We start from the raw sequence: 26,601 nt of genomic DNA, 5'->3' as shown, positions 1-26,601 counted from the left end.
TGAGTTACTAATGCTGTATTTTAACTGCAGTTTTAAACCTGAAGCAAACAGGAGAAGAGCTGGCAATGCCTTCTGATGGGGCAGAGTATACAATTGGGGGGGTGAAGATCCTCTTCCCCTGCAAGGCTTACCCCTCCCAGCTGGCCATGATGAACGCTGTGAGTACAGTTTATCCTGGCATGTGCCACACCAAGAGCTTGTGTTTGCCAATATTTGGAATTCTAAAATCTCTGCCAGCATTCAGAAAGCTGGCACATTAAGTTCAGAACTTGTACTATCTTGAGAAGTTCAGTGGTAGGCACTCAGTGTTGTCTGTGCTGTGCAGTGTCTGGGCCATGATGAGGGAATGGTGAGGTACATTTTGGATTTGGGAGCATTTATGCCAAGAAACAAGTTCCTTGTGGTGTAAGGATGTGGTTGTTTATCTAGCTATGCTGTAATTACAGTTGTATACAAATATTCAGGTTTATAGGGTGGGGAATGATTTAGTAAACCACATTGTCTAAACAGAAAAATTATGTGTAGTAATATTTCAAGAAGTTTTCATTTTTTGGGGGGAACTTTTCTAAAGGAGTTTTTGCATTTCTATTTAAACATTTTTTAAAAGTTTTCACCAGTGGCAGGACAAGAGGGCACAGCCTTAAGATGGGCCAGGGAAAGTTTAGGCTGGACATTAGGCCATCATTGCTAAGATAAGCTAAACACATCTGCTTTGTTTTCTGTTTATTCTGTTTCTTTTATTCTCCTTAAAGATTGTTAAAGGCTTGAATAACAGGCAGCACTGTTTGCTGGAGAGCCCCACAGGAAGTGGCAAAAGCTTGGCATTGCTTTGTTCTGCATTATCATGGCAGCAGGCTTTGTATGGTGAGTGTCTTAGTGTCTGCACAACTTTTATTACAAAATATAAAATAATTAATTTGTTTTCATCAGCCCTTAAACATTTGGTTTCAACTCTGGGTCCCCCACTGGACACCTTGCCTTAATGGCAGCATGAAGCAGTAATGCCAAGCTGGGCTTAGATGCCAGAGGGGAATGTGGCTGGTGGAACTTTGGAAGAAAATCCTCGTGGCTTGTGTGGATTGCATGGGAGGAGGGAGGTGTTTTCCTTTCTGTCCTGCAGAGGGTAACTACAGCTGGTTCAGCTTGACTGGTACTGAACTGTCATCTTCACTGGTGTGCACCTCTGGCTCTTGTGTTGAGCCTGGAGTGGTTTTAATGACAGACAAATTACTTTGTCCCCCAGAGAAATCAGTGCCAACCTCGTCGTGTGACAAGGAGGACAGGAAGGCAGAGCCATCCCCACCCTGTCACTGCAAGTGTCACTCCCAGCCCAGGAGCAGCGAGGCTGCAACGAGTGGGACTGCCAGTGCTCCTTGTTCTGCCACTTATCCTGACCCAGGAACTTCCAGAAAACCTGGAAGCCCACTGACAAACACAGGTAACTTCATCTGTAGGCAGCTAAAATTCTGCTGCTTTCAGGCCAGGGATGGTTTTTTATCCTCATAGTAGCAGCCATGGTTCTGCCCTGCATGAAATCTGTGCAGTGGTTAATGTGTCTAGAAATGGCTAACACTGTTTCCTACACCATATAATTTATAGTCCTTCTAGCAGTTACTCTTCTGTAATAGTTACATTTGAAAATATTGCCCTTATTTAATGCCTCCCTAGTAATGGACATCTATTTTATTTTGTTAAATTACAGAATGTAAGGAAAATGAAACATTAGCTTCAAAGCTGTCTGCCAAAAAGAAATTATCTCTTCGTGACAGTGAGAACGATGATTTTCAGGTAGACAGGAAGAGGATTCGTCCTTTAGAAACAGAGCAGCAGGTGAGCAGTGAAATAATCTGGGTGTAGCTCAACCAAGCTCTCAAATCCAGTTAATGTTACAGAGGAGGGTGTGGGAAATAAGTGAATCACATCACAGTCACAGCTTAGAACGACAGGGTTTTGTTCATTTTTATTGTTGCTTGTTACAAACGAGTCCATTGTTGCACTAAATTGTTCATTGTAAAATCTTTCACATCTAAACAAGTAATATTCCTCAAATCCATTTATTCCCAGTTGATGGTGTTATAATTTCTGTAGGTTTTGTAACAGTGAGAAAGCAAAGCAGAAAAGCTCAGCAATAACTGAAGATTCTTTTATAATTTAAGCTTTATAGCTTTCTTTAATGACTTTTGTGTGACTTAGACTTGGTTAAACTGTTGATGCCTGGTTACTAAACCAGACTCGGCTGAAGCAAGACCAGGACTGCCAGTGTGAGCACATCCCTCTGCCCAGTGCATTTCTCCACTGTTCCTTTCCCCAGCAGGTTAGAAAGCGTCACTGCTTTGCAAAAGGAGTGCAGTTTGTTGATGCTCTGGAAGTTTATCATCAGAGGAAAAATGGAGAGCTGATTGTTCACTCTGAAAAAAGCATGAAAACTGCTACTTTTTTGCCCCAAACAGTGAGTAATTCAGTAATACCTTTTACACCAGGAGTGTTAGTTCAATAAAAATTTAAAACAATATTTTACGTGAAAAGGTTATGTATTTAATGCAGCTTAATGAAGTTTGAGCAACAATTGTAGGTAATGCAAAGGTTCTTCAGTGTTTTGGTTTTTATTTCCACTTTCTGTAGCAGAAGTATCACATCAGAAGTTAAGATACAGATTGCTCTTGTTTCTACAGCCTAGTTAGGCATTTTCTGCATTTCTTACTGTTTTATATAAATGTCTGTTGGGCAAAAGCAGTAGAAGAGTGAATGTGAGGCAGTAGAGGGCTGAGTGTGAGAGGCCAAACTGTGATGTAGTAACCCCAGAGGAAACCAAAAGCTACAGGATGACTGTAAGATACTGGGAGCTAAATATTTTCTTAACAGAAGTGAATCTGTGTTGTAGGCCATTCGGTGGGAAGTAGTTTTTATTAGTTTTGGAGAGCTCTGTAGATTTTTGAGTAAGATTTGAAATGCTCTGTGCCACTGAGCTTCAGTTGGCAGTTTGAAACCCAAAGGCCACCAGAGTGTGCTGTTCATTTTCAAATAAAAAGAACTCTTGTCCTTCCTGATCATAAAATTTCCTTTTGTACTTTGGTGTGAGTACATGAAAAATTTGATTTGAAACTTATAGAAATTTCTTGTCTAGCAGAAAATTGAAAAATCAACAGTGTACTGTTTGCTTCATCTTTAGAAAGAAGTAGCCTAAGAAGAAAGAAAGGGGGTCATTTCTGTTTAGATTTCTTTTTAAGGATGAAAGAATAAGGTATTATTTTGCTGTGATGAGCTTTTCCTTTAGCAGACTGAGAACTTGTCTGGTATCAAGAAAATTACAGAAGGTAAAGCCTTATTTGTCATTAGTAGTTCTGAGCCTTCACTGCATTTAGTTTACAACAGGCAGAGCATCACAGCACAGGCTATTAGGTATAAAAATGCTTTTCTGGTGTGGCTTAGGAAATGTAACCACCAGAACTTCTGTTCAGCACTCACCTAATGGACTGTGTGTGTAGGGTGATGCAATGATGTGATAACAGCATTGCCTTGTTCACCGAGGCAAGCCTGCCTTCGAATACCCTGTGTTTTACAGTGGTCAGTCCTCTGCTTAAAGCAGATTTAGTTTCTTATCAAGTCCTGTTTATACTGCAAGAGGGAGAATGGGTTGGTTGCTGTAAGAGATGAGAGGTGCTGCCCAGCACTGCTGCATCACAACACCTGCAGCTGTGTGGCTGAGCGTCCAAACCTGTTCTCAGCTGCTCTCACTCCCAGCCTGGGAATCCAGCTCTGGCCCTCTGTATTAACTCCTGCAAGGGAGGGCAGTTCCAGCGTGAGTTTTAAGGGGAAATTATAACCTCAGGGTACTCTCTTGATTGCTTCTGTCAGAGCATATGGCCTGAGAAACTGGGGCAGCTGGGTTAAGGAATCCCCATTTCCAGCAGGGAAAGAAAGTAAACAGTAAATGGAGAGTAGTGTAACAAACACTTGGGGTATCAAAAAACAACTGTGAAAAGAATCTGTCTTAATGTGCTAGCCCATTGCAGTTTAACATATTGCTTACAACCTGCACAATGGGGTTTGAGTGACTTCTGTTACACATTCCAGGGGACTGGCAGCCTGTTACAATCAGGGTCTGGACTCCAGAATGGGCTAATTTACCACGATGGGATGAAGAAAGTTGTGGATTTGTATTACATGCTCTCACCTGACACCGTATCTGATCCTTTTCCTGCTGATTGACGTTTTGAATGAGCTCTTTGAAGCAAGTTCCAGCTTAATTAAAACGTTTGCTTGGTTAGCAGTGATCTGTGAAAGCCTGTGATAAATATTGAACTGGGTTCACCTGCTGGTGACTGGGGGAGGATAAACAGCTGCTTTGTGTGCTTTAAACAAGAGGCTGCAGCAGCAGCAGAATACTGGGCTTTCGGAGAGCTTCCAAAGGAGCAGTTGAAAAGCTCTGCTAATGTCACTGCTGATATCTCCCTAGATTGTGCTTGTGTGATATTTCACACAAGAGACATTCACTGCTGCAGCATTCAGGTGGCTTTGTAACTGGGAAATGTAGATGGAGATATGAAGAACTCCTCTTACCTCTTTGTGTTTCAAAGATCACAGCCCCAGTGTTTGTTTAGCTCTATTTTACACACAGTACAGGGTGGTGGACTTGATTATTCCTTTTTTAATCGGACTTCCACGTTTTTGCCATATAAATATTGATGTGATAGGCTGGTTTATCTAGCCCTGACAGAAGTACAAACAAGCTGCATTAGCCTAAGGTCCATATAGGCTGATATCTGATCTCTAATGGCATCTGTTCCTGGGTGTTTCTGATTAAATACTGCAGAAAGTACAGGAGGATCTTTTTTGCCCTCTTCCAAATGAAAATCCCTCTTTCAGATTCCAACAGCTGAAAACAGGTTTAGTTCTGAAGCCAGAGGGTATTATGAAATGCAATTCTGTTGTCCAAGTATGAATTATTTCTAATCAGCCCTCCCCTAATTCCTTCATAGATAAATTGAAGCATTTTCTAGTTTTGTTACATCTTAACCAGTATCTCTGGGGTATGAGTGTAAAATTTTGTGCTTTGAGACAACACTGCCAAGGAAACCCCTCATTCAGGGAGAGTTTTCTTTCTCTCTGCTGTAGGAATGGGAGAGGAACACCACGTTAGGCGTTGCTATATGATATCCACAGTTAGTTCTTAGAGAAATACAGAGTTAAAATAGTTTGCCTTTAATAAAGTTTAAAGGTGTATTTTAAGGATTCAAATGCAAATTGACTCACTGGAGTAATGTGGAAAGAATATGGAGAACTCAACTTTTAAACTGTGTTTTAACCAATTTTCTAAAGTTTTTTTTCATTATGAAGGACCTCCTAAAAAGGTTTTATTTATTAAAGTATTTGGGACTAATGGTGGCTGTGGCTTTCAGAAATGCTGTGACTACTGCAGGCAGTTTTATTTCTTAACTACTTACTATAAAATCAGCCTGAGTTTACAGCTTTCTCAGTATTGTGGGTTTGAGTGTTTTTTGAACATAAAACTTTTTTCAAAGTTAAAGGTAACGTTTTAGTACTGGAATAATGGCTAAAGTGCTTCTTAATGCCACTATTTTACTAATTCCAAACCTCTTAAACCAAACTTTTAAGCCCACCTGTAAAATACTGTAATTTATAAGCCTCACACATAAGAACACTTTATTTCTTTTTTTATGCAAAGAATAATATCTGGTATTTTAAGCCCATCATAGGAGAACCTTCTGTTCATGATTTTATATATTAATTTGAGCTGCATTTTCCTGTTGTTCTAAGAACTCTGGCAAAACAGCTGCCTGATGGGTCCTAATATTTTTCTATTATTTTTATTTGGCTTAGCACAGCAGTGTAGTATTAGTGGTAAAGTCTCATCTTGGTGTGCTGTGTGTTGTTTTTCCCTCTGAAAACACAATCTGACTTGGATTAAAATGAAAAGATAGATGTATTCTTCAAGGCCCTACACAGTCACTGCTTCAGTTAAATTAATTTTTAGCTTGGTAGTGTGGTTTTCATTATTTCCAGGAGCAAAGCAGAATCCAAGTGATAGAAAAATATCAAGGTAGCATTGGAGCTTTCAGTGTGAGCATTGCACATATGTAACATATACCATATGTCAGCTGTTTCCTGCCTGCCTGGTGACAAGAGCCCCATTCATAACTCTTCTTTTTATCCTTTCAGTGAATAAGTAATTATTCAATATAGAAGGCAGGATATTTGGAACTGGCTATTTAATGTGGCAGCACAGGGTAATGAAATCTGCTGTTGCTGGCAACCTGAGAGGGGAATGTAACAATTCCAGCATGGGTGTAACTTTATCTGCTTTGAGGCCTGTTTATTTGGCACATCAGTGAACCTTTTATCCCAGTGAGTGGCAGCTCCTGAGGGTTACATTTACATGCTTTCTATCTTGTATTGTCATATTTAATGGCAGACAAGGCTGAGTGGGGCTGAGGGGAACACAAACTTGCTTTTCCTTGGAGTGGAAGCTGAAGACAGCTCGATCACCACAATTGTGGTGGAACACACAGCCTGACTTAGCATTTGTTTATCATGGATAATCTTACTGATACAATTAAAGGGAGGGAGGAGCACTGCAGTGGGCAGCTACATGTTGTTACCTGCACTACCACCTGGAGCCCACATACAAACTGTCTGACTCTGAAGAACTCTTTATTTTTCATGGGAGGTGTGTTTGGACGTGGTTACACTTGAGTTCCTTGTTTCCTAGGTGCCTCTTCAAATTCATGATGATAATTTCATGTCAGCTGTTCCAGTATTTAATGTTCTGAGGTGGTGCTTCTCAGGAAGAACAAAAATGGCTTTTAACAAATATTTTGCAGGATTAGGTTCTGTTTAGAATTATTCCCTGTGTTTCTTTTATTCTCCTGGTTGCTCAATGGCCTTTGGCAGAATGGCACAGCAAACATGTTTCTAATGGAGAGTGTGTGGTGCAGTCTGTTTTATCTGCACACAGAGTTCCTGAACTGTCTGCAGTTCTGCTTGCTTTAAGGAAAAAAATATTTTAATTTGAGTGTCTGTTCCACGTTTTCTTCATTGAAGGTTTTGGACTCTTGCTCTGTCACAGGAGTGTCCTGAGGTGAAGCTTCAATGTGAGAATCTTTATCTGCATTACTCACGTGTGTCAATATTCCACTGGATTAATAATTCTTTCTGATTGGGTTATGATAAAATTGTGATCGCTGTAAGGTTTTTTTTAGAAATTTCCAGGCACAAGGATGTGGTGCTTGAACATTTCAGAACTTGTTGCACCTTGATGGGCAGCCCTGGTGACTGAACCAGCTATCCCAGAGGGCACTTTCCTGACCATCAGCAGATTTAGCACATTCATCTCACAGTGGGGTTTTGTGCATCATTTTTGTGTCTTGGTTTGCAGCCTCCGGGCCCTTGCACTGAGTGTTCCTGTGCCTCTGGGAAGGAGCCTGGTAAAGATCCCAGTCACACAAAGAAGAAAGAGAATGGAGATGGGTTGTGTGTTCCCAAAATTTTTTTTGGGACACGAACGCACAAGCAAATCACCCAGATCAGCAGGGAGCTGAAGAGGACAGCATATTCCTGTGTCCCCATGACAATCCTTTCCAGCAGGGATTACACCTGCATTCATCCAGGGGTGTGCAACAGCAGTAACAGGAATGAAATGTGTGTAGAATTGCTGGAAGGAAAACATGTGAGTAATTTTATTTGAGAAAATGAACATTCATTAAACAAACTCAGATTTAACAACTGGAATGAGTAACATTTTTTACTTCTTTATATTATATTGGTTAAATACCACCTGTTGGCATTAAAATTAAATATTAATTGTTAGAAAATGTTGATACACTGTAAAAACTTATGATGGGAGGAATAAGATTTATGACTGCCAGGTTAATAATAAGGCCTAAATTATCTCTGGGTTTATAAATGAAGAAGAAAGAAGTGTCCTTTATTGATGTACATTTTAGAAACATGGATTTACTTGACATGAGGTGTTATTGTCTGGCATAAAGAGCAGCTGTTAGAAATGTTTCCAAGAAATAGCCAAATGCATGGAACTTTGGAAGATTTTAGCCTGCTTGGTTTTTGTTATTTCTTGTACCCACAAAGTCTCTGCACTTCTTTGCTTTCAGGGCAAGTCTTGCTCTTATTACCACGGTGCTCACAAGCTCAGTGAGCACCATGCCATGCAGCCTGCCTCTGGGCTGTACCAGGCTTGGGACATTGAAGACCTGGTGAGGCTGGGCAGGAAGCTTCGTGCCTGTCCCTATTTTGCAGCCAGGGAGCTCATGGTGGGGGCAGACATTGTGTTCTGTCCCTACAATTATCTCCTGGACCCACAGATCCGGGACAGTGTGAGTATATTGGGGAGAAGTGGCAAGAACTGAAGTTAAAAAGAAATTACCCACTGAATGTTTTGTTTCTGTGGTCAGCAGAGATCCCATTCATGTCCAAAATAATATCTATAAAATAACTCCTGGGGATTTTTCCCCTTGGATATTTTCTGGGTTGTGAAAATTGCTTCAAAACCTGAAAAGCTTCATTTGCACTGTGCTGCAGAATATGCATTTTTAACAGCCCCCTGTTAGTTGCTGTTTCTCATGTCTTTCACTCTGTTTCACTAGACAATAATTTTCTTTTTTAGATGGACATTAACCTAAAAGACCAAGTAGTCATTTTGGATGAAGCCCACAACATTGAGGACTGTGCTCGGGAGTCCGTGAGCTACGGGGTTACCGAGAGGCAGCTCCGAGCTGCCCGGGAGGAGCTCGATTTCATGGTCAGCAACAGCATCAGGCAGAAGCACCATGAGCCCCTCCGAGCTGTGTGCTGCTCCTTGATCAAGTAAGGCAACTTCTTCTTGCTTTATATCAATTAATATATTTTAAAATAACCTTTAGATTCCCTTTGATGCTATAAGTTACTCTGTCACATCGCATAAAATGGAACAAAAGTTTACTTACAGCTATGGAGCTGTTTGATTTATGTTCATTTGAGGAATCCACAGGGTTTGATCTACTAAAAGAACTGCTGTTCTCATGGAAATATTGAAGTTCTCTTTTGAGAAGTCTTGAATGATGTGCTGCTTTTTTGGGCTGTTTTTGGACTCCTGGTTTATAAAGCCCAGCATGAAAATTTTCGTAAGATGAATTTTTGTATTTCGCAGGTTTGTTTGCTTATTTGACAAATAATAATAGCATTATTTTGTTAAAGAATTAATTAGTTCATATTGATAGAATTCTTTCAGAGCCTTGGACAGAAAGCATTTGGAATGGTTTGGAATCTGGACTTAGAATCAGATTGGAATCAACTGGATTCTTCCTAGTTGAAAGTGAATTTGTCAGTCATGCCCTTTGTTTTCCCTGGGAAACAACTTCCTGGAAGGGGAAGAGCTGAGCATAAGTTGAAAATCATGAGAGGGGATGTAACAAAAGCCAATGGACAGAAGCCCAGGAAGAAACAAGAGGTCCAGGGCAAAGTCTTTTGGGTGAAGTAGAAGTATCAAAGTCAGCAGAAAAAAGTGAAAAAATGCCACAAGTGGCTTTGCAGTTAACTGAGTTCTGCTCCAGTGTGTGCAGAATCTTCATTTTGCTGCAATAGACTGTGCAGCACAGCACAGGAGGAGTTCACTCTCCCATCCTCACTCTCTACTCAGAGTTAATGTTTGTGTCACACAGAGACAAGGGACTATTTCTGCTTGGCAGAAGCCAATTGTCCTACCTTGGGTATTTCAAATGTTAAACTTCAGTAAAAGATAAGAACAGCATGGCTGAAGATTTGATTGCCTCAAGCTTTTTAACCTTATCAGGAAAACTAAGGTTGATTGTCTTGGCAAATCTGCCAGCAGCATGAAAAGCAGTTGCTGGAAAGCAGAAGACTGGGTGTAAATAGCCAGTAATAGGTAAAATGCACCTGCACAGTGACATGGCTTTGCCAAATGCATGAGGAGCTAGAAAAAAAAATCTTCCTTCACTTCTAAAGATCCTGGGCCCTCATTCCAGAAAGCACTTAAGGATGGGCTTAGTGCCACGGGGTGCTGCAGTGACCTCTGTGAGGAATTTGCAGCTGGGCCAGTGGAGGTGTCTGGCAGGCTCTGCTGCTGAGATGCACATTGAGCAGGGCTGATCACTTTGTTCAATGGAATATGCTGTGTCAACAGGGGAATTTTCTGGTAGTGAGGGAAGCAGCAAATACTCTTCCTGGAATTGAAGGCGTGTGTGCAACATCCATTCATTCTTTTCCTGGAAATACTGCATACAGCAATTTTCACTTCAAAACCAGAGATAACCTTTCTGGGAATCAAGCTAATTTTATTTATGCTTCCTGCTTAGCTCTAAAAATAATTTAACAGGCTTTGCAGGTAATGACTTAATGTTAGATGGAATTTATTTGAGAATTTAGGGTGTTTTTGGTGATATTTGGCCATTGTGTTAAGTTTGTATTTTCATTTATTATTTCAAAAGTATTTGATGATGTTTGAAGTTCATAACAGAGAAACTTTTTACATTTCCTGAAGTATTTTAGACATTGTAAATCTGTTTAATTCCTGTCACAGGGCCCTTGTCCTAATTTCAATCCCAGGTCTTTTTGGTGTTACATTTGATGAATTGGGGCCTTAGTCTTAGTGATCACCATTCCTTAAGGAGATCAAGCAAATTATAGCCAAAGAAGTGATTGTTGTGGCAGTATTGGTGGGGTTTTGTTTGCATTTAACCTGGCAGAAGGGAAGTTATATTTTAATTGTTCCATGGATCAGATTATTTGTGGTGACAGGGCAGGAAATCTAGAACTGAAACAGTCCCAGAGCCTTGCTCTTGAGTTGCTAATGATGAACTGGTTTTGCAGGTAAATATTTTGAGCTCTTGCAGCACTGACAGCTGTCTTTTTGATGCCTTCTGCCTTTTGATGGAGCAGACAGCCCCAGCCTTTCCTGGGAGAGAGGGAGGGAGAGAGGGAGCTGCCTGCTTTTCCAGCCAGAGACAAGGTCTTGTGGTACTGCAGGGATGAAGGAGGACGTGCTCACTCAGAGAAAATTCCAGCTCTGCCACAAATGAGATGGTCTCCATGTTTAGCTGATGCTTTCAGCAGTCAGTCACGTTTTGCATTGTAGTACAATTCTAACTCTGCTTCAAGTTGCAGCAGTTGCCAACACCTGTGGGTAGGGTTAGATGGGCACTCTCCATTGCCCCACTTTCCCTTCCATGTGTAAATGTGAAAAGTGTTCATTTCATGCCTCAGGATTTGTTCTTAATTGGAAAGTCAGCAGTTGACAGGGATGATAAATGATAAACCAACCTGCAGCAATTGGAGTAGTGATGAGTGGCTTTAGATATGCAGCAGAAGTCTTGCTTGAATGAGCCTGACATATCATAAGAGGAAATTACATTTTAATTCCTTTTCTTTATTATCTATTATATGAAGTATAAACATGTGGGGAGAAGTTTCCTTCTCATTTCAATGAGCTGCATCCAAAGCAGTTCCATTGGAGTTCAACAGTGAAAAACAGGCATAAAGGAAAAACAGAATCTCTCTCCTTACATGTAGTAAAACATTTATCATCATCTTCGAAGTCTGGTGCGATTTTTGACGTTTGTTTTCTATGTGCAAAGTGTTTCTAAATCTCTAAAATCAATGCTGAAATGATTTCTGCTTTTTCTCTCTTTCAGCTGGCTGCAAGAGAGCTCTGGGCAGCTGGTGGAGAGAGCCTATGAAACTGCCTGTAAGGTGTGGAGTGGCAAGGAAATGCTCAACTTTTTGTACAAAATGGGAATAACTGGGATTACTTTTCCCATTTTACAGGTAATGTTGTGTGCTGTATAAATGAGCCTCACCATGCTTAATATTGGTGGTGCTAAACATCTTAAAATGCACATAAGTTAAATGGAAACAGGTCTTTTCATTTACTGCAATACTGAAAAGTTGTCTGAAAATGATTCCTGATGAAAACCAGGAGTAATCCACTTGAGCTACTGGAATTTGTGGAGAATCAATGTTTTGAAGGATACAATTGCTCACATACAATTATTTGAATTGAACCATTAAGCCAGTGATATTTTTGCCTGTTCTATCCAGCTGCATTTTTATTGAGTGTTGAAATGTTTTTACCCTATTTTCAAGTTTATCCCTCCTTTCTGTGGAAGCCAGTTCTGTTAAAAGCATTGTTAAAAATTGAAAGTATTGTTCCCTTTCCCTTGGCCCTCCTTTGCCCCTTTCCCTCTGACTTTAGAGGTATTTTAAATGAACTTTTAAAGCAGTGAGCTGACAGTCTTATATCTCTATTAACTTTGGTTTTGAGAAGACAGTTAGAATGTTGTTAATATGGAATTTGCCTCTTGCAGAAACATCTTGTTGCTATCCTGGAAAAAGAAGAAAAAGTCTCTATGCATGGGAGAGAGGAAATTATTGAGGTGCCAGTTGTGAGCCCTGCAGCACAGATCATGCTCAAAGGCCTGTTCATGGTCCTTTCCTGTCTCTTCAAAGAGAACAGCAGGTCAGGTCTAACATTTATCAGCTGAATGCTCACAATTTGATTGCTTAATTGTAGTTTTTACTGATATTTCTCTCTCTGTGTAGGTTTGCAGATGATTACAGGGTTGCTCTACAACAAACTTACACCTGGATGACTGAAGACCAACGTGATGATGCAGACACAAGTTCCTTCTTCCCGAGGCCCAAGCACAAAAAGAGTTCAAGGCAGAAAACCCTTGTCCACATGCTGAATTTTTGGTGCTTGAACCCTGCTGTGGTGAGCTGAGTGTGAAGAAAAGATAAAATAATCTGAATGATAAATACACATCAGATCTGAAAGGGATTGCATTGATTTTCTAAATTCCTGCTTTTCTTTCTCCCACCTAGGCTTTTTCTGACTTAAATGAAGTTAGAACAATTGTTCTGACATCAGGCACACTCTCTCCCATGGATTCCTTTTCCTCAGAGCTTGGTGTGAAGTTTTCCATTCAGCTGGAGGCGAATCACGTTATCCGGAATTCCCAGGTAAGCTGGGCATGGCTGTTCCCTCTCCTGAGCTCTGATGCTGCCCATGGTACAGAAACCAAATAAAAGTGATGGCAAACCCATTCTGTCAGTTAAAAGAAAAGTCCAGACTGTTGCTTGGCTTAGTGCAATGGGAAATGCCATTTTTAAATTACTTAAGAGGCAATTTTTAGACACATTTCCCTGGAAAAATTGCTCGTGCTATATTGCTAACAGCCATCTCACATCAATCACTGCGCTTCAAGCACTGAAATGAATTTAACAAATATCTCAGCATTTCTTTCACACTTAAAATTTCATTATGGAGCCTGCTGTGATTTCTCCAGCCTGGTCCAGAGTTAACCTTGTCCCTGTGACCCCAGGTTTGGGTCGGCACGGTGGGCGCGGGCCCCAGCGGGCGGAAGCTCTGTGCGACCTTCCAGCACACCGAGACCTTTGAGTTCCAGGATGAGGTGGGAGCCCTGCTGCTGTCAGTCTGTCAGACACTTGGCCAAGGAATTTTGTGCTTTTTGCCATCCTATAAGGTAAGGAAATCTGAATTGCCCTGCTTCCTCTCAAACCACACACCTTTGCAAATGCACTGGGTGGTTTTCTGCTTTATACGTCAATATACAGAAATGTTGATCAAATAAATTTATTGTAATAGCACAGGGGGATTGTATTGGTATTTCTTGGCATTCAGGTTTGTTTTCATGAGCAAACATCTTTGGTTTTTCTCAACAGATGCACTTATTAACACAGACAATCATTTCAATTATCATTACCATAAAACCAGCCAGATCCATAAATTTTTGTAATGTTGTTTCCCTGAAGGTTTAGAAATTGTTTATTAAGAAAAAAATTAAAAATCATGCCATGAAATGATACTTTCTGTCTAACTCAGCAGCAAGAATGTCTTTGTATGTTCTTTCTGTGCTATCAGAATGCAGAATTCATCCAGTTAATTTCTCCTTCCCTTGTTTCTTGTTCCATTTCACTGCATTGGAGATGGGAGTGTATTTTTCTTTAGTCAGGGGAATTGTTCACTGACATTGGCTGAAAGGAATCAAATTTCTCCATTTCAAAGTATGTAATATCTAATTTCACTGACAACAGTTATCTAATTATGGTTAATCTGGATCTCCCAGTAGTTCTGCTTTCTTCTCTATTTGTTGCTACTGTTGTTTATGGTCAGGAACAGGAATATAAACCTGCAAGATAATTCTGTAACTCATACTTATTTTTCCTGTACTGCTTGCAAGGGTGTGAGTTTTTAAATTTTAAATAATTATTTATGATTTTTAAAAATCATCTTAACAGACAAAACACAAAGACCTCTAAAAAAATCCTTCCAAATGATTTAAAACCCCAGCATGATGGAAATAGAATTTCAGACCTTTCCACTCATCCCTAAGGTTCCTATACAGAGAATATTTTACAAAATGAAATAAAAATTATTTATTCTTTTTTTACAATCCCTTCATCATTTATTATTTAACTGGCAGGCTGCAAAGGGAGGGTTGTTTCTTGCCTGGGTGTCTTTCACAGTGCAGTTCCTGACAGTAACCATTAGGTGACCACATCAGACCAGGTAATGGAAACCCCTGAAAAAAGCAGATTACTGACCATAAATTTATTTAACCTCACAAAACCCTGTACTTCCATGCAAAGGAAATGATCTTACAAGAAATCTCCAATTTATTTAAGAATTTAACTGGAACATCTTTCAGTTTCCAGTGTTATCTTTCCAAGTGTGTCATGGTGGAGAGCTGATCTTCCATATCCAGACCTGACAAATATTTATGAAAGTTTTTGTGAGAATAGTAATGTGAATTGCAAGTACAGAGAGATTTTGTAATGACATTTAATAAAGGAGGAAAACAATTGCTGGCCAGCTCTGGAACCTTCCCCCCCTGCCCTTCTGCCTCACTGAAAGGTCACCCTGCACACGCTGAGTGTTCTGTTCTTTGTAGGAACACTCCCTGAGCCCAGCAAAGTATTGATAAATAGAAATTGCAGACAATTGAAGGATGATATTTTAAAATCACATTGCCAATATTTTTCTATGGATGCCCTTTTTCCTCCTACTACTTTGGTTCGGGATTGGGTTGCCTTTAAGTCTGAGATTAATATGTTGAAAATACAGAATAATGTAAGCACATTAATACAGGGAAAACAAAGTATTCTTTCATCATCATAAAGAATATTTGCATTTCAAAAGTGATTTGTCACAGGAAATTGCTGCCTCTCTTAAAAAAGCTGCAGCCTTCAAAGGAATTTTTCAAGGCTGTCAAGATCTGATTAATACACATGGTCATGGACCTCACTATTATGATTTAAGCAGATTTTTTGATGGCTCAATCTGTTTTATGAATTGAAGCTTCAACTTTGGAATAAGTGACAAATAAAGGGTTTTTTTTTCCTGTCTGGAAGGCTGAGGACAATGCTTTGAATTTTAAGTACTTTCTATCCAGGTAATTTGATGGAGTTGGAATTTAGTTGGGTATGTACATTGGATTTCAGTTTGGAATTACTACCTGCAGTGTGAATGGGGAAAAAACAATAGTTGAGAAATTTCCCTTTATCTTAATCAGGTATTTGAGTAAATATATTTTTAATTGAAGAGTGGCTGTTTAAAATACATGTATAGCAAATATGTGGACTTGATGCAGTGGAGGAAAATGTATGAATGGGCAAACAGCCCATCAGCTGTACATGCCCACATTTGATAGGTGTCTGTTATGAACAGCTGTGATGGTTCATGTGGGGGAATTCACAAACAACATGGAAATTTTTAATGTCATTGTTGGAGTTGTGGCACATTGACTTTTTAAAAAATCAGCTTGATCTTAACATGCACTAAATTCCAAAGCTCCATCATTTTTAAGGCTCCTAAAACTGGTGATACTATGCAGCAAAAATGCATTTATGTGAAAATCAGTAGCAACTCCAGCAAAAAACACTCTATAAAAGAGAATATCAGAAGGTGAAAAGATTGCCCAGAAATCTAAGATGCTTTTAAACAAGATTAAGATAAGGCCCATTAGGGCTCATGTTGCCAACCTGTCTGCATTAAGATATATCTTGCCTGGTGCCTGCATCTTGGATGATTCATTCAATATGTGTCATATCAAAGTCAGGCTAGCCAGCAAGGAGAAAAATGCTAATGCTTATAAATTTTAGTGATAATCCATCATGATGAATTAACTGACCTTTCTTAGTAGCTTTTTATTTTTTAAACAAAAGAAGCTTTGGACAATGATGTTAATGTTGCTTTGGTTTGTTGTGTTCTCTAAGGCATTGCTGGTTAATTTGGATCTGCTAATTGAGGAGTCATCACTTGGAAGCAGGATTTTTACAGTTGTAGTTGGAAAGGGTTTGAATGAGTGTTTTCAACAGGAAAACTTAGGAACTGACAGGAATTCTCTGCTTGAAAACCCAAGGTTGCAGGGAGGGTGGACTGGATACCATTTAAAGGTTCCTTGCAACCCCAACTATTCCATAAAATAGTGGCACAATTAGCATAAATTAGCATTTAAATGATTCATGCTGCATTGCCCTGGCTGTTTTCCTTGAGAATTTTGAGGTAAGGTTATAGTGATGACACACAGCAACTTTTGCCACTTGCAAAAATAAATGCTGAATTTCCCAGTTGAGTTTTTATTTCTCATAACTTCAGGAGCTGCAAGTTGAGAGCTGGAGCTCTGCCAGTCTCACCCCATTTTCCTGCTCTCTGGGCTGCTGGTGTTTTCTGGAGTGGGAGCAGCCAGGATTGGGTGACAGCAAATCCCTTTGGGCTGGAGCTCCTCTCCTTGGTGCTTGGCTCCCTCTCCCTGGGTCAGGTATCCACCAAACCTGCACAGGAGCCTCAGGCAGGTGTTGTTTGCCCTTGTGCTGACAAACCATTCTTGGCACCCTCCCACAGCTCCAGACAGGCAGGAATTAACAATATTAATTAACTCTGAGCAGCGTGGAGCTGCTTTCAACAGACTGAGAATGTTCAGGTTCAGGGCAATGATTTGGAATCAGCAGGAGGGAGCTCAGTTTAACCTCTGGCTGTGTCCACATGGATTTAAAGCCTGGCCTGAGGTGAATGTGGCACCCTCAGGTATGGCAGGCTGAGGGAGGGATATCATTTCATGGTTAATTCTCAATGTCTGCCTCTTCGTTTCACACAGAGCCTTTTCTTATTGAGATACATGAGATTGGTAGAAATTCTTGTTTTCAAGAAGTGTTTCAGTAATGAACAGAACTCTGAAAAGACAATATTTTCATTTCTAAAACTTTCCTGAAACATGGGTTTGTAAATAAATTATAAAAAGCCCATTTTTCCTGCCATCAATAAAACAAAGCAATGCTGCTTTCAGACAACTTTTACTTATTTAATAAATTACTTCAATAAATTTCCAAAGGATGGTAGTCTGTTTAGCCCAGCCTATTAAAAGCATTAAGATTTGAACACTGGCTGTTAAAATGAGTAAATGGCAATATCACAAAGTTAAACAAATGCCAAAAAACATTTTCCAGAGTACTGGGATTGTAACAATACCATTAATGAGGGCAAAGAGGTTTTAATGCAATTTGCACGTTCTAAAGTTTCAAAAAGAGGTTTTGAGTTAGTGCATTATTAATGTTCTGAACATCTGGAACTATGTAAGAGCCACAGACATTGAGCAAGTGCAGGGTTTCCCCACTAGGTCTGATGCTGGCTGATTTCCTCCCCAGCCAAAAGCTTGTTTTTAGAAGTTTGAGACAGTAAAATGACAATATCCAGATAAGAGAGAAACATTCCACAGCCTCTTTTTGCTTGTATTATGTACAGAGGAATAATTGGAAACCATTAGGCTCGTGCAGTTAAAAGGTGAACTTTAAATTAAATAGGAAAATAGTTCTTTGCACCACAGATGGGGCTCTGAGGAATTATCTACTAAGTTCCATAAAAATGCTGAACTTTTTCTGTTGGGTGCATTTCTGCATTGTATGCAGGGATAAATGCTTCATCAGGAGTAATAATCTCCTTGATGTTCCTGTTGACAGCTGGAGGAGGGCTTTGAAGAAGAGATTTACTCCTGTGTGTAAATATTTGCAGGGTGTAAGGATCTGTTTGTGTCATTTATGACAGAAATTTCTTCTTTCAAGTTACATCAGCATTAACTTTCTGCATAATTTTAGTGTTAGAGAATGTAACTGACACAGTTACAGCCTTAAAATGCTACAGGAAACAAGAATCTTTCAAAGTGTCATCCAGTTTTAGATGTTTCGACTGCAGCTAATGCCCAGCATCCCTGGCATGGAAAGGAAGCTGCCTTTGAACAGGTTTGGCATTTCAGGAGTGAGTTACAAAATAATTGTAAATTAATAATGATGCTCACTTTCTGCCCAGCATTTGCTTTCTGCTCCCAAGGGAGAGGTTTTCTCTTTCTCCAGAAGCCTCATTTGTTTGAGCCAAACTGCTGCTGTGACACAGAGAGAGACCCAAAGCTGGAGAGGCTTTAGGGACAGGCTCCTGGCACCCTTCTGCCTCCAGCTGCTGCCCAAAGGAGAGCAGGGAGGGAGGAGTCACTAAACAACCCCTGAGGGCACCTGGGGCTTGTCCTGGCACTCAGGGCTGAGCAGTGCCAGGAGCTGTTTTGGGGCTCTGACACCACAGGGACCCTCTGGGCTTTTATTTCTCTTTGGAAGGAAGGACTCCTTGCCAGTGTCCTCTGTCCTTCCTCTGATGGAAATCTTGGGGAAGTGATTTCTGTCATTTGGGGAAAATGAGCTCTACAAAAAGCTGAATTCTAATGCCTCCCAAATTATTCATTTCAACATTTGCACCTAATAAATGTAGATAGAATTTCATTTTACTTTTCCATATTATTTCTTCTTTGCTTGTTTTTTGCTCTTCCCCTGCAGTGGTAGTTTTCTTTTTGAACTTTATCTCAGCTTCTTTATGTTTTATGGGGGTTTTTCTTCCCATTAATCATATACAGTATCTACTTTCAGTTTAATTCTCTATTTTCCATCATTTCAATATCAGTCATATAAACTGTCTAGCTATTGAGGCTCTCACAGTCATCCAAAAGTACAATTATCTGAGGGGCCTTCTGAGAGCTCCAAGAGCTCTGTAAATCTTCATGTGATTCCTGAAGTCTACAGTTTGCTTTTCCCATTGACTTGGGCATAGAAATGTCTGTAAAAATCCCTGTGTGAGAGGGAAGATTTTAACCATTCCCTCACAACACTTTGCTCTGCTTTGGGCACTGTTGTGAAATTGCTTCAAATAAAAAACCGCAGGAGCAGAAGGGAGGATAAACTCCATACAAAAATAATTGCAATGAGAGTTTCTGTATAAGCAGGTATTTAATATTTATCTTTAATGTCATCAGGTCAATCCAGCTGTGCCAAATGAAATTTGCAGATGGAGCTGGCAGTTCACACCCTGGCAGGATCATTTCTTGTGGAACTGCAGAGGCTGCAGCAAACTCAGAGCCAGAATAGTGCTGGGCTCTGCTGAGGAATAACTGAGCTGTTGGCTAGTTAAAGTTCTCCTGAACTTGAATGATTTATTAGAAGGTTTTCATTTAGAAGTTTTGAGTTGTCTGAGTTTTGTTATTTTTGGTGGTTGTTTTTTCCCCACTGCTTGGTTACCAACAGCAGGCCAAGATAAAATTTTCTCTTTGGATAATAACTGACAGTCTAGATAATTGCAAAATGTGTTTTCCTTCTTAAATAGTATGTCAGGATTGTGGATGTACACCCCAGTTATGGGGTTTTCCTGATTTCTGCAGAATTAGAGACAAACCAAATGTTAGAGAGGCTTTGAGACCTTGGAGGAGCTGATCTGGGACCTGTGGCTGGAGGAGCAGGTTCCTCCCCCTTCCCTGTGACTGTTCTTGTGCTGCTCTGTGCATCTCCTGAGCAAAGGAAAAGTTTTTATGCTTTTTATTCATTTTTTTCCTAGTTGATTTCCAGATGGCTTTGTGAACTGAGTTGGCTCCTCAGGAGGTCAGAGAAGTGTCAGAGAGAGCTCAAGGGAAGAGATGATGTTGCACATTCCAAGATTATCCTTTTTTGTTTTCAGTCTTAGGGGTGAAACATTTTCTTGTTTCTGGGGTTTTTTTTTAATATGTTTTCCAGTGGTTGACTGTAATTGGAGACTCTATAAAGATCCTCCTTTGGAAATCCTGTTTTTTTTCACTGGGGTTGATGTTCTGGAGCTGTTGGTGTGAGTTTGCAGCATCCTTACCTGGCTCTGTGTGACTGTGAATTAACCAAGCAGCTGGAGAGGCACTCAGGTGAATATTCTGGGTGGCTGCAAATGTGGGTGAGGTGATATGAAAGGAATGCCCTGTTGTGGCTCTGGTGCCGTGCAGAGCCTCAGCAGCAGTGGGCTTGGAGCTCTCTGCTGTCCCTGCCCTGAGCCCTCTCCCTCTGTTCCCCTTGTGCTGGAACCTCCTCCTCAGCCCAGGGGAGATCCCACGTGTGCCTCGGCTCCCACCTGCTCTCTTTGAATTGCAGCTGCAAAGAATGCACAAACACCCTGCTGACGACTTGCTGAGCTGCTGTGCTGACCAGCAAGGGCTGTGCAATAATTCAGGTGCCCTGTGGCACTTGCTTTTTACACAGAGCAGCTCCTTGCTGCTGCTGCTGCTCGTCACATGAAGCCCAATCCGGGGCGACAGTCGTGGCAGATTATTGGATATTATGTCTAAAAAAATTATCTGCCGTGCTGGCAGATGAGTGTTTGGCCTGTGAATTTCACACCCTGAGAGCTGGGCAGTTTAATATTTTATTGCACTGTTAATTTAAATACCCTGAGCAGACAGCATCAGGAAAATAAACAAAAAAATCTATTATTGTTTCTCACTTCTGAGCTCTGACTTGTCAAAGTGCTGCAAGCCGAATTGTTGTAGCTCGTTAACACATGCTCCAATTTCCCTTGTAATTAACACTTGCTGCTTGCATATTTTTCCTCCTATTTATGTAGGAACTGCATTGAAAATGAGTTTTCACAGTCAAGAAGTTTGCACTCTGTGAATGATGCAGTCCTTATAGTAAATAACAGAGTGAACATGTCTTTTTCCTCAGGAGCTTCTAATAAAAGGCAAGGAAGGCAGTTGTGAGCAGGGAATAATACCCAGAAGCAACATCATTGTTAGGAAGGAGCATCCTGCCCAGGTTTTTTTAGCATTAATGCTCTGAACCTTTACAACCTGCAGAGTTTCTGGTCTCTTTGCCATGTCTGGGAAAGATTCAGTGCCTGATGTGACTTCTTCATGTGTGAAAAACAGCAGATTTGAGAGAAAATAACTGGAAAGGATTTATTTAGGGAGCATGTTCTGCATCAGCTGTGTAACAGCTCATACAAGAAGCTGAATATTAAATGCATTGAAAGGAATACTTGGGGTGTTTTAAATTCAGAGAAATTTGACATCATTGGGAGGACTGGGAGCCAACAACTTGGGTCTTAAAAAATGAGAAAAATCATGCCTCAGTTTTATCTTCTGATAGGGTAAGCAAGCTCCTGTGGGAGAACATTTAATTAGTGAGTGATGTATTCTAAAGAGTATTCATTGCACTTTGATTCATTTTACAGCTCAGTAATGGACTAATTTTTAGCAAAAATATTTCAAAACAAATAGCTTGCAATGTGCTACAGTAAAAACTTCATTTTCAGCTTTTACTTCCAGGTTTGCATCATTAGGTGAGAAATTATTTTCCTAAGAATCAGAAAAGTCTGGTATTCCTTTCTTTGTAATTTTTTTAGGGGGACAGAAGGGAAGGAGGGAAAACGGATTGAGTTGGGAACCTGGAATAAATACTTAGCATATTAATTTATTAATTTAGTTAGTTAGTTAGGATTGTCTAATATATGTGGTGGAGGGACACAAAGCATTTCCTGTTGGGCTTGGGGAAGGCAGCAGAGGCAGCTCAGAGCTGTCACCCTGCCAGGCTGGGCAGGTTCCCGGTGCCAGGGGCTGCCTGCTGGCCCAGCCTGGCCCCGTGCTCCTCCCTTGGCTCCCTTCTCCCAGGGCTTCTGTGCCACTAACACACCCTTGGATTATTTTTTTCCCTTTATTCTAAAAAAACAAAGAAGTCAGAGATGACTGAGCTTGGCTTCTGGCTGGGGAAGAGCAGCAGTGGAGATGCTGACTTCATCCATGACCAGCTGATAATTTTCCTTTTTATTCCAGGCTAGGATTTAAACCATCCTTTAAAAAAGAATTTTTTTTCTGCAGAGCTCTCTTTGCATGAAGGATTTTTCCCTCCCTGGGATGGGAAGGTGTAATGATAGCCTAGGGTGGATGTACAAGCAGTTCCTGGAACACAGAACTCGTTGTCTTGGTTGATTTTAAAACCACAAAAGAAACCCTGCTTTGAAGCAGGTTGTTCCTAAGCAGCTGCCACTGAGCTCAAAGACCGAACAAAGACTTTCCAGCTTGTTTGGGGGGTAAACATGTAGGGTTTTTGGGGAGAAGATTTCTATAAAAAAGCTTCTTTAGCTGCAGAAGCAAGGTATTAACAGTGTTTTTCTGAAGTCTTTGGCGTGCCAAACATTTCATTTTTCATTACTGTTGTCGCCGTTCACGTTTTCCATTATTTAAGGGGGTTATTGAAAAATTGATGGTATGTTGGGACCAGAGAGACATCCTGTGGCTGCAGTGTTGATTTATGGCACATGGAACACACTTCAGTGCTTCAGGTTCCTGCTGCTGAGCACCACTTTGTCATTGTCCCCAAAGAAAAATCCTGCCAGTGAAATCCCCCGTGCTGCCCCCAAGCTGAGTGATGCATACTTTGCCTTGGAAAATGATGATGAATTATTCACCTTTTATTGTGCTGGAGTGTGCACATGGTGATCAGAACCTTGTTCATAATACAGAGTTTTTCACCCTGGTCAGGGTTTAGTTGAGTTGCACAGCAGCTTTATTTCTTGTATTTTTTCCTTCTATTTTTTATTTCCCCTGCAGTGTCTGTGTGGCTGAGCACAGATTTTACCCCACATTTCCCACCATCTGTGGGGATCTCAACACCATTCTTGGTCCTAAATATTTGGGTTTATTTCATGTTTATTTAAAATTCTCCTGGAGAAAATAAGTATGATACTTCTCCATTTGAAAATACACCTTTTCCAGGGAAAGTCTTGAAAATCCCACCTCTGTGGTTTCAAGTTTTATCCTTCAAACTCGTTTTCTGCTGTGAAGAAATAGAGAGATCAGCCAAATCTCCTGAAATAGCACAGTGCTGCAGATTTCCAGGCCAGGGCAGCTTTGTCCCAGAAGTGCTGAGGACAGACTCCCTGACCACCTGTTAGGACAACTCAGACTCTGGGATCTTCCTTCAGGATTCTGGGAGAAATGGAAAATATCAGAATAAATGTGTGACATGGTTCCAGATCCCTGCACAGCCCCTTGCATTAATAATTTAAATTTTTTTAGTATTTTCTGTTTTGTTCTTATGGAGCATTTCATTCCAGGGGCTCTGTGGCTCTTTGGGAAGGGGAATCAGGCAGGAATTCACCTGGAATTAGCACTGAGGGATCCAGGCAGGTTCAGAACCCTGGGTGATGCCCCTGATGCAATAAATGGGAAATGTGCAGGAGAAAGCAGGTGGAGCCTCTCCTTGATGAGAGTAACATCCTTGTGTGGCCTGTTTCCATTAAAATGCTGCATTAAATCAGTTTATTTTTGGTCCATAAAGACGAGGTTACCCTGTGCATGTGTATTTATATGGATGTTTAATATTTCTCTCCAGTTTCCTATTAACAGTGGGAATTTAAAGCTCTATTTTGAAAGCAAATTTTACTTCAAAAATGAAATATTTTGGCGCAGATATTTTCACATTCTCTTGAAACAAAATCTGTTAGAATTGGAAGCTGAGGAAATGAGATTTGAAGTTTAAAATACCTTTTTTAGTGGAAAAAAAAAAGTTTCTATTTTGCATTGGCTCAGTCATTCAAATGACTTTTCCCGTGTTAAAACCCTCCCATAAACATGGGGAGGGGCTGTGAATCAGTTTCTTGCTTAACCTTTCATGAAAATCTAATTGAGTGCAAACAACTGCTTTAAATAATTCAATGGCCTCAGTTATTCTTGGCTGGTGCAGTCCCAGCCCAGAGCAGTGCAAATGTCTGGGTGTTGAGCAAAATTGAGACTTTTTAATCTTTTTTTTTGGTGAAAAATATGATTAAAATGACCTTTTAAAAAAGTGCAAGGGGTGATTAAGAAGAAGAAAAGGTGAAATGTAAATTATTTCTGCCAGTTGGGTAAATGACTTGAGGCCCAGAGGTGAATGAATATTCTTTTAGTCCTTCATGAAGTGTGGAATAATTGTGATTTTGATAAATGTGATTGGGTTTCTTTGCTTGCTTTTCATCCCTTTTGCTCTTGTGGAGGGACACAGTGCTTTTTATGGTGCTGTTTTTAACAGTTCCAGGGTGCTGTTCCAAAGTCATTTCAGAGATGGGGATAATGGACATTAGAGTTTATTGGATAGTTAGCCCAAATATATTTCCCTCCTATTTTTGGAAGAAATCTCTATTTTCCTTTCACATCAATCATTCCAGGCAGTTTGTTCTTGTCCCTTCAATCTTTTATTCCCATTTCATTCCTGTCTCCTTTCTTCCTTCTGTTGTTTCCTTTCTGTTCACTTTGAACCTCAAGGGCCCTTTTTGTTGTTGTTGTTGCTGTTGTTGGTTTTGTTTTGGGGTTGGTTTGTTTGTTTTTTAACTAAAGGTGAAAATAGAATAAATTAGTGATCCTCTGACCCCACATTGGTAAATTCTTCTTTTTTTCCCCAAAGTGAAGAGTTCCAATATTCCTGGAGCTCAGTTGCCTGTAGGATTCTGAATCATTTGGTACCAAGTTTTGGCAAAGTTCTGAGTTCTAGAACTCTCAAATAACTTCTGCTAATTCTCTACTTTTCCAAATCATCTTAATCATTGAAGAAATTAATTTAATAGGAAACTGTAATACCAAAAAAAGTGGGTGAAGTCTGGCCAGATCCAGTCTCCAGGATTCCTTTGAAATAACAGGAATTTAAGGCCACTTTGTTTAAGCAATGCCTTGATTTAATGTCTGAACATGTTTTAGGATTATCACTAATATAGGGACAGTTCCATCCTTTCATCATGGAAAGAGAAAATTGATCCAGGTGATTCTCCTGGGGCCAGAGGGATTGGAACAAAAACTTCCAGCTGGAGGAGAGCAGCTGACTCAGCAGATGTGCTCCTGGAAGCTTTGGAAGGGAATTCAGTTCCTCTGGGATCAGCTGTGAGAAAAACACCTGGGCTTGGGACCAGCAGAGGATTGCTGCAGTGGAAAGTGGGATGGCCTCCACCTCCCAGCCTCAAGCTGCAGAAGGACCTGTCACAGTGGATGGGATTTCTTTACATTTTTATTTTCACTGAAAGGAAGAGAGGAGGCAGCTGCTGCAGGTGGAGGCTGGGTTGTTCCATGCTACAAAACAACCTGGAGTTGGTTTTTTTGCAGGCTGCCCAAATGGGGGAAACGTTTTGTAGCAAAACAAGGGAAGTGCATTTCTTCATGATAGTCTCTCTGAATTTAAGAGTTTAAAAAAAAACCAAAAAAAGCTTCTTTGTTTGGTTGTGCCACCAAAGGTACCTTTTGTGATGGCTGATATTTTTCTGGCCAGATGCAAACACTGCAGAGCAATGGTGAGAGCAGCACTGGGGGTCTCTGGGGCACTCTCCATGTTGGTGGGGGGGATGAGAGCCCTGTTTGGTGCCAGTCCCCCTCTCTCAGTGCCTGTCCCCCCCTCTCAGTGCCAGCCCCCCCTCTCAGTGCCAGCCCCTCCTTTCATTCCCAGCTGGCCAGAGCCCCCTTGTTCTCCCAGAAGTTCTCCTGGTGCCCAGCTCAGCTCCTGGTGCCCAGCTCCTGTTGGTATCTCTGGAGTTTTGTGCTGCCTGCCTGCCTGTAGAACTTGTGTTTGACCCTTCCAACACGTTTCCAGCCCACTGGAGACACACTTGGATTTGAAGCAGTGCTTATTCACAAAGAAAATCCTGGGAGCAAGCACAGGGAAAAGGCTTTTAGATCAATGCTGCTCCCTTGGGGAGCTCAGACTTTTTGCACTGACACTGGTGCCAATACTGTGATTTTTATTAAGAAAAAACTAATGGCTCTTCTCTTTCTCCTCTCCAACTACCTGAATATTTGAATAACAATGAAAATGCAACTTCATATCATTACACAGAGACAAGATCAAAAAAAGCAAAGTTTGAAGGAGTGGGGTTATTTTAGGGTACAATGGCAGATTTTTAAGAAGGGTTACAAGATATTTGTGTAAGTTTTGTTCACCTTGAAATAACTTTTCCCCAGTTATTGTATAAATGTGGGGAAATGAGACAGCTTGTGCACAAGGACACAATGCAATTGCAATGATAATTATTTTTAAATAGTTTAGAGTTGTTAAACTAGCCAGTAAAGTCAGAGCTATTTTACTCTGCTGTCAGGTGCTTCTTAGGTCATTTTCCTTTTTGTCCTGTACTGCTCTGGAGCATCCTTGGATATTTTTGGTTGTTTTGTTGCTTCCCCAAGCACTTTTGATTATTTCTGTGATACCTTTTCTTCTCTGCCGACAAGGTGTGACCCATTTATGACATGAATCAATGCTAAAATATTTAAG

At 40.5% G+C, this 26,601-nt stretch overlaps 1 protein-coding gene across 1 annotated transcript in view; it reads left to right on the top strand.

Annotated features, from left to right (window-relative positions):
- The window catches only part of BRIP1 (BRCA1 interacting DNA helicase 1), a 46,122-nt gene that overhangs the window by 1,072 nt on the left and 18,449 nt on the right, over nt 1-26,601 (top strand). The window contains exons 2-14 of the mRNA XM_084218884.1: nt 31-158; nt 753-864; nt 1,244-1,438; nt 1,703-1,830; nt 2,315-2,449; nt 7,397-7,687; nt 8,130-8,351; nt 8,642-8,841; nt 11,664-11,796; nt 12,336-12,487; nt 12,571-12,742; nt 12,853-12,990; nt 13,353-13,514. Coding sequence (XP_084075010.1) covers nt 66-158; nt 753-864; nt 1,244-1,438; nt 1,703-1,830; nt 2,315-2,449; nt 7,397-7,687; nt 8,130-8,351; nt 8,642-8,841; nt 11,664-11,796; nt 12,336-12,487; nt 12,571-12,742; nt 12,853-12,990; nt 13,353-13,514 — 2,133 coding nt within the window. The 5' untranslated portion in view covers nt 31-65. The remainder of the gene's footprint in view (nt 1-30; nt 159-752; nt 865-1,243; nt 1,439-1,702; nt 1,831-2,314; nt 2,450-7,396; nt 7,688-8,129; nt 8,352-8,641; nt 8,842-11,663; nt 11,797-12,335; nt 12,488-12,570; nt 12,743-12,852; nt 12,991-13,352; nt 13,515-26,601) is intronic.

This window comes from Fringilla coelebs (genome assembly GCF_963513975.1).
Source record: "Fringilla coelebs genome assembly, chromosome: 20".
In the NCBI taxonomy this organism is placed as follows: domain Eukaryota; kingdom Metazoa; phylum Chordata; class Aves; order Passeriformes; family Fringillidae; genus Fringilla; species Fringilla coelebs.
The sequence above is the reverse complement of the archived record's forward strand: the minus strand, read 5'-3'. Positions and strand labels throughout refer to the sequence as shown.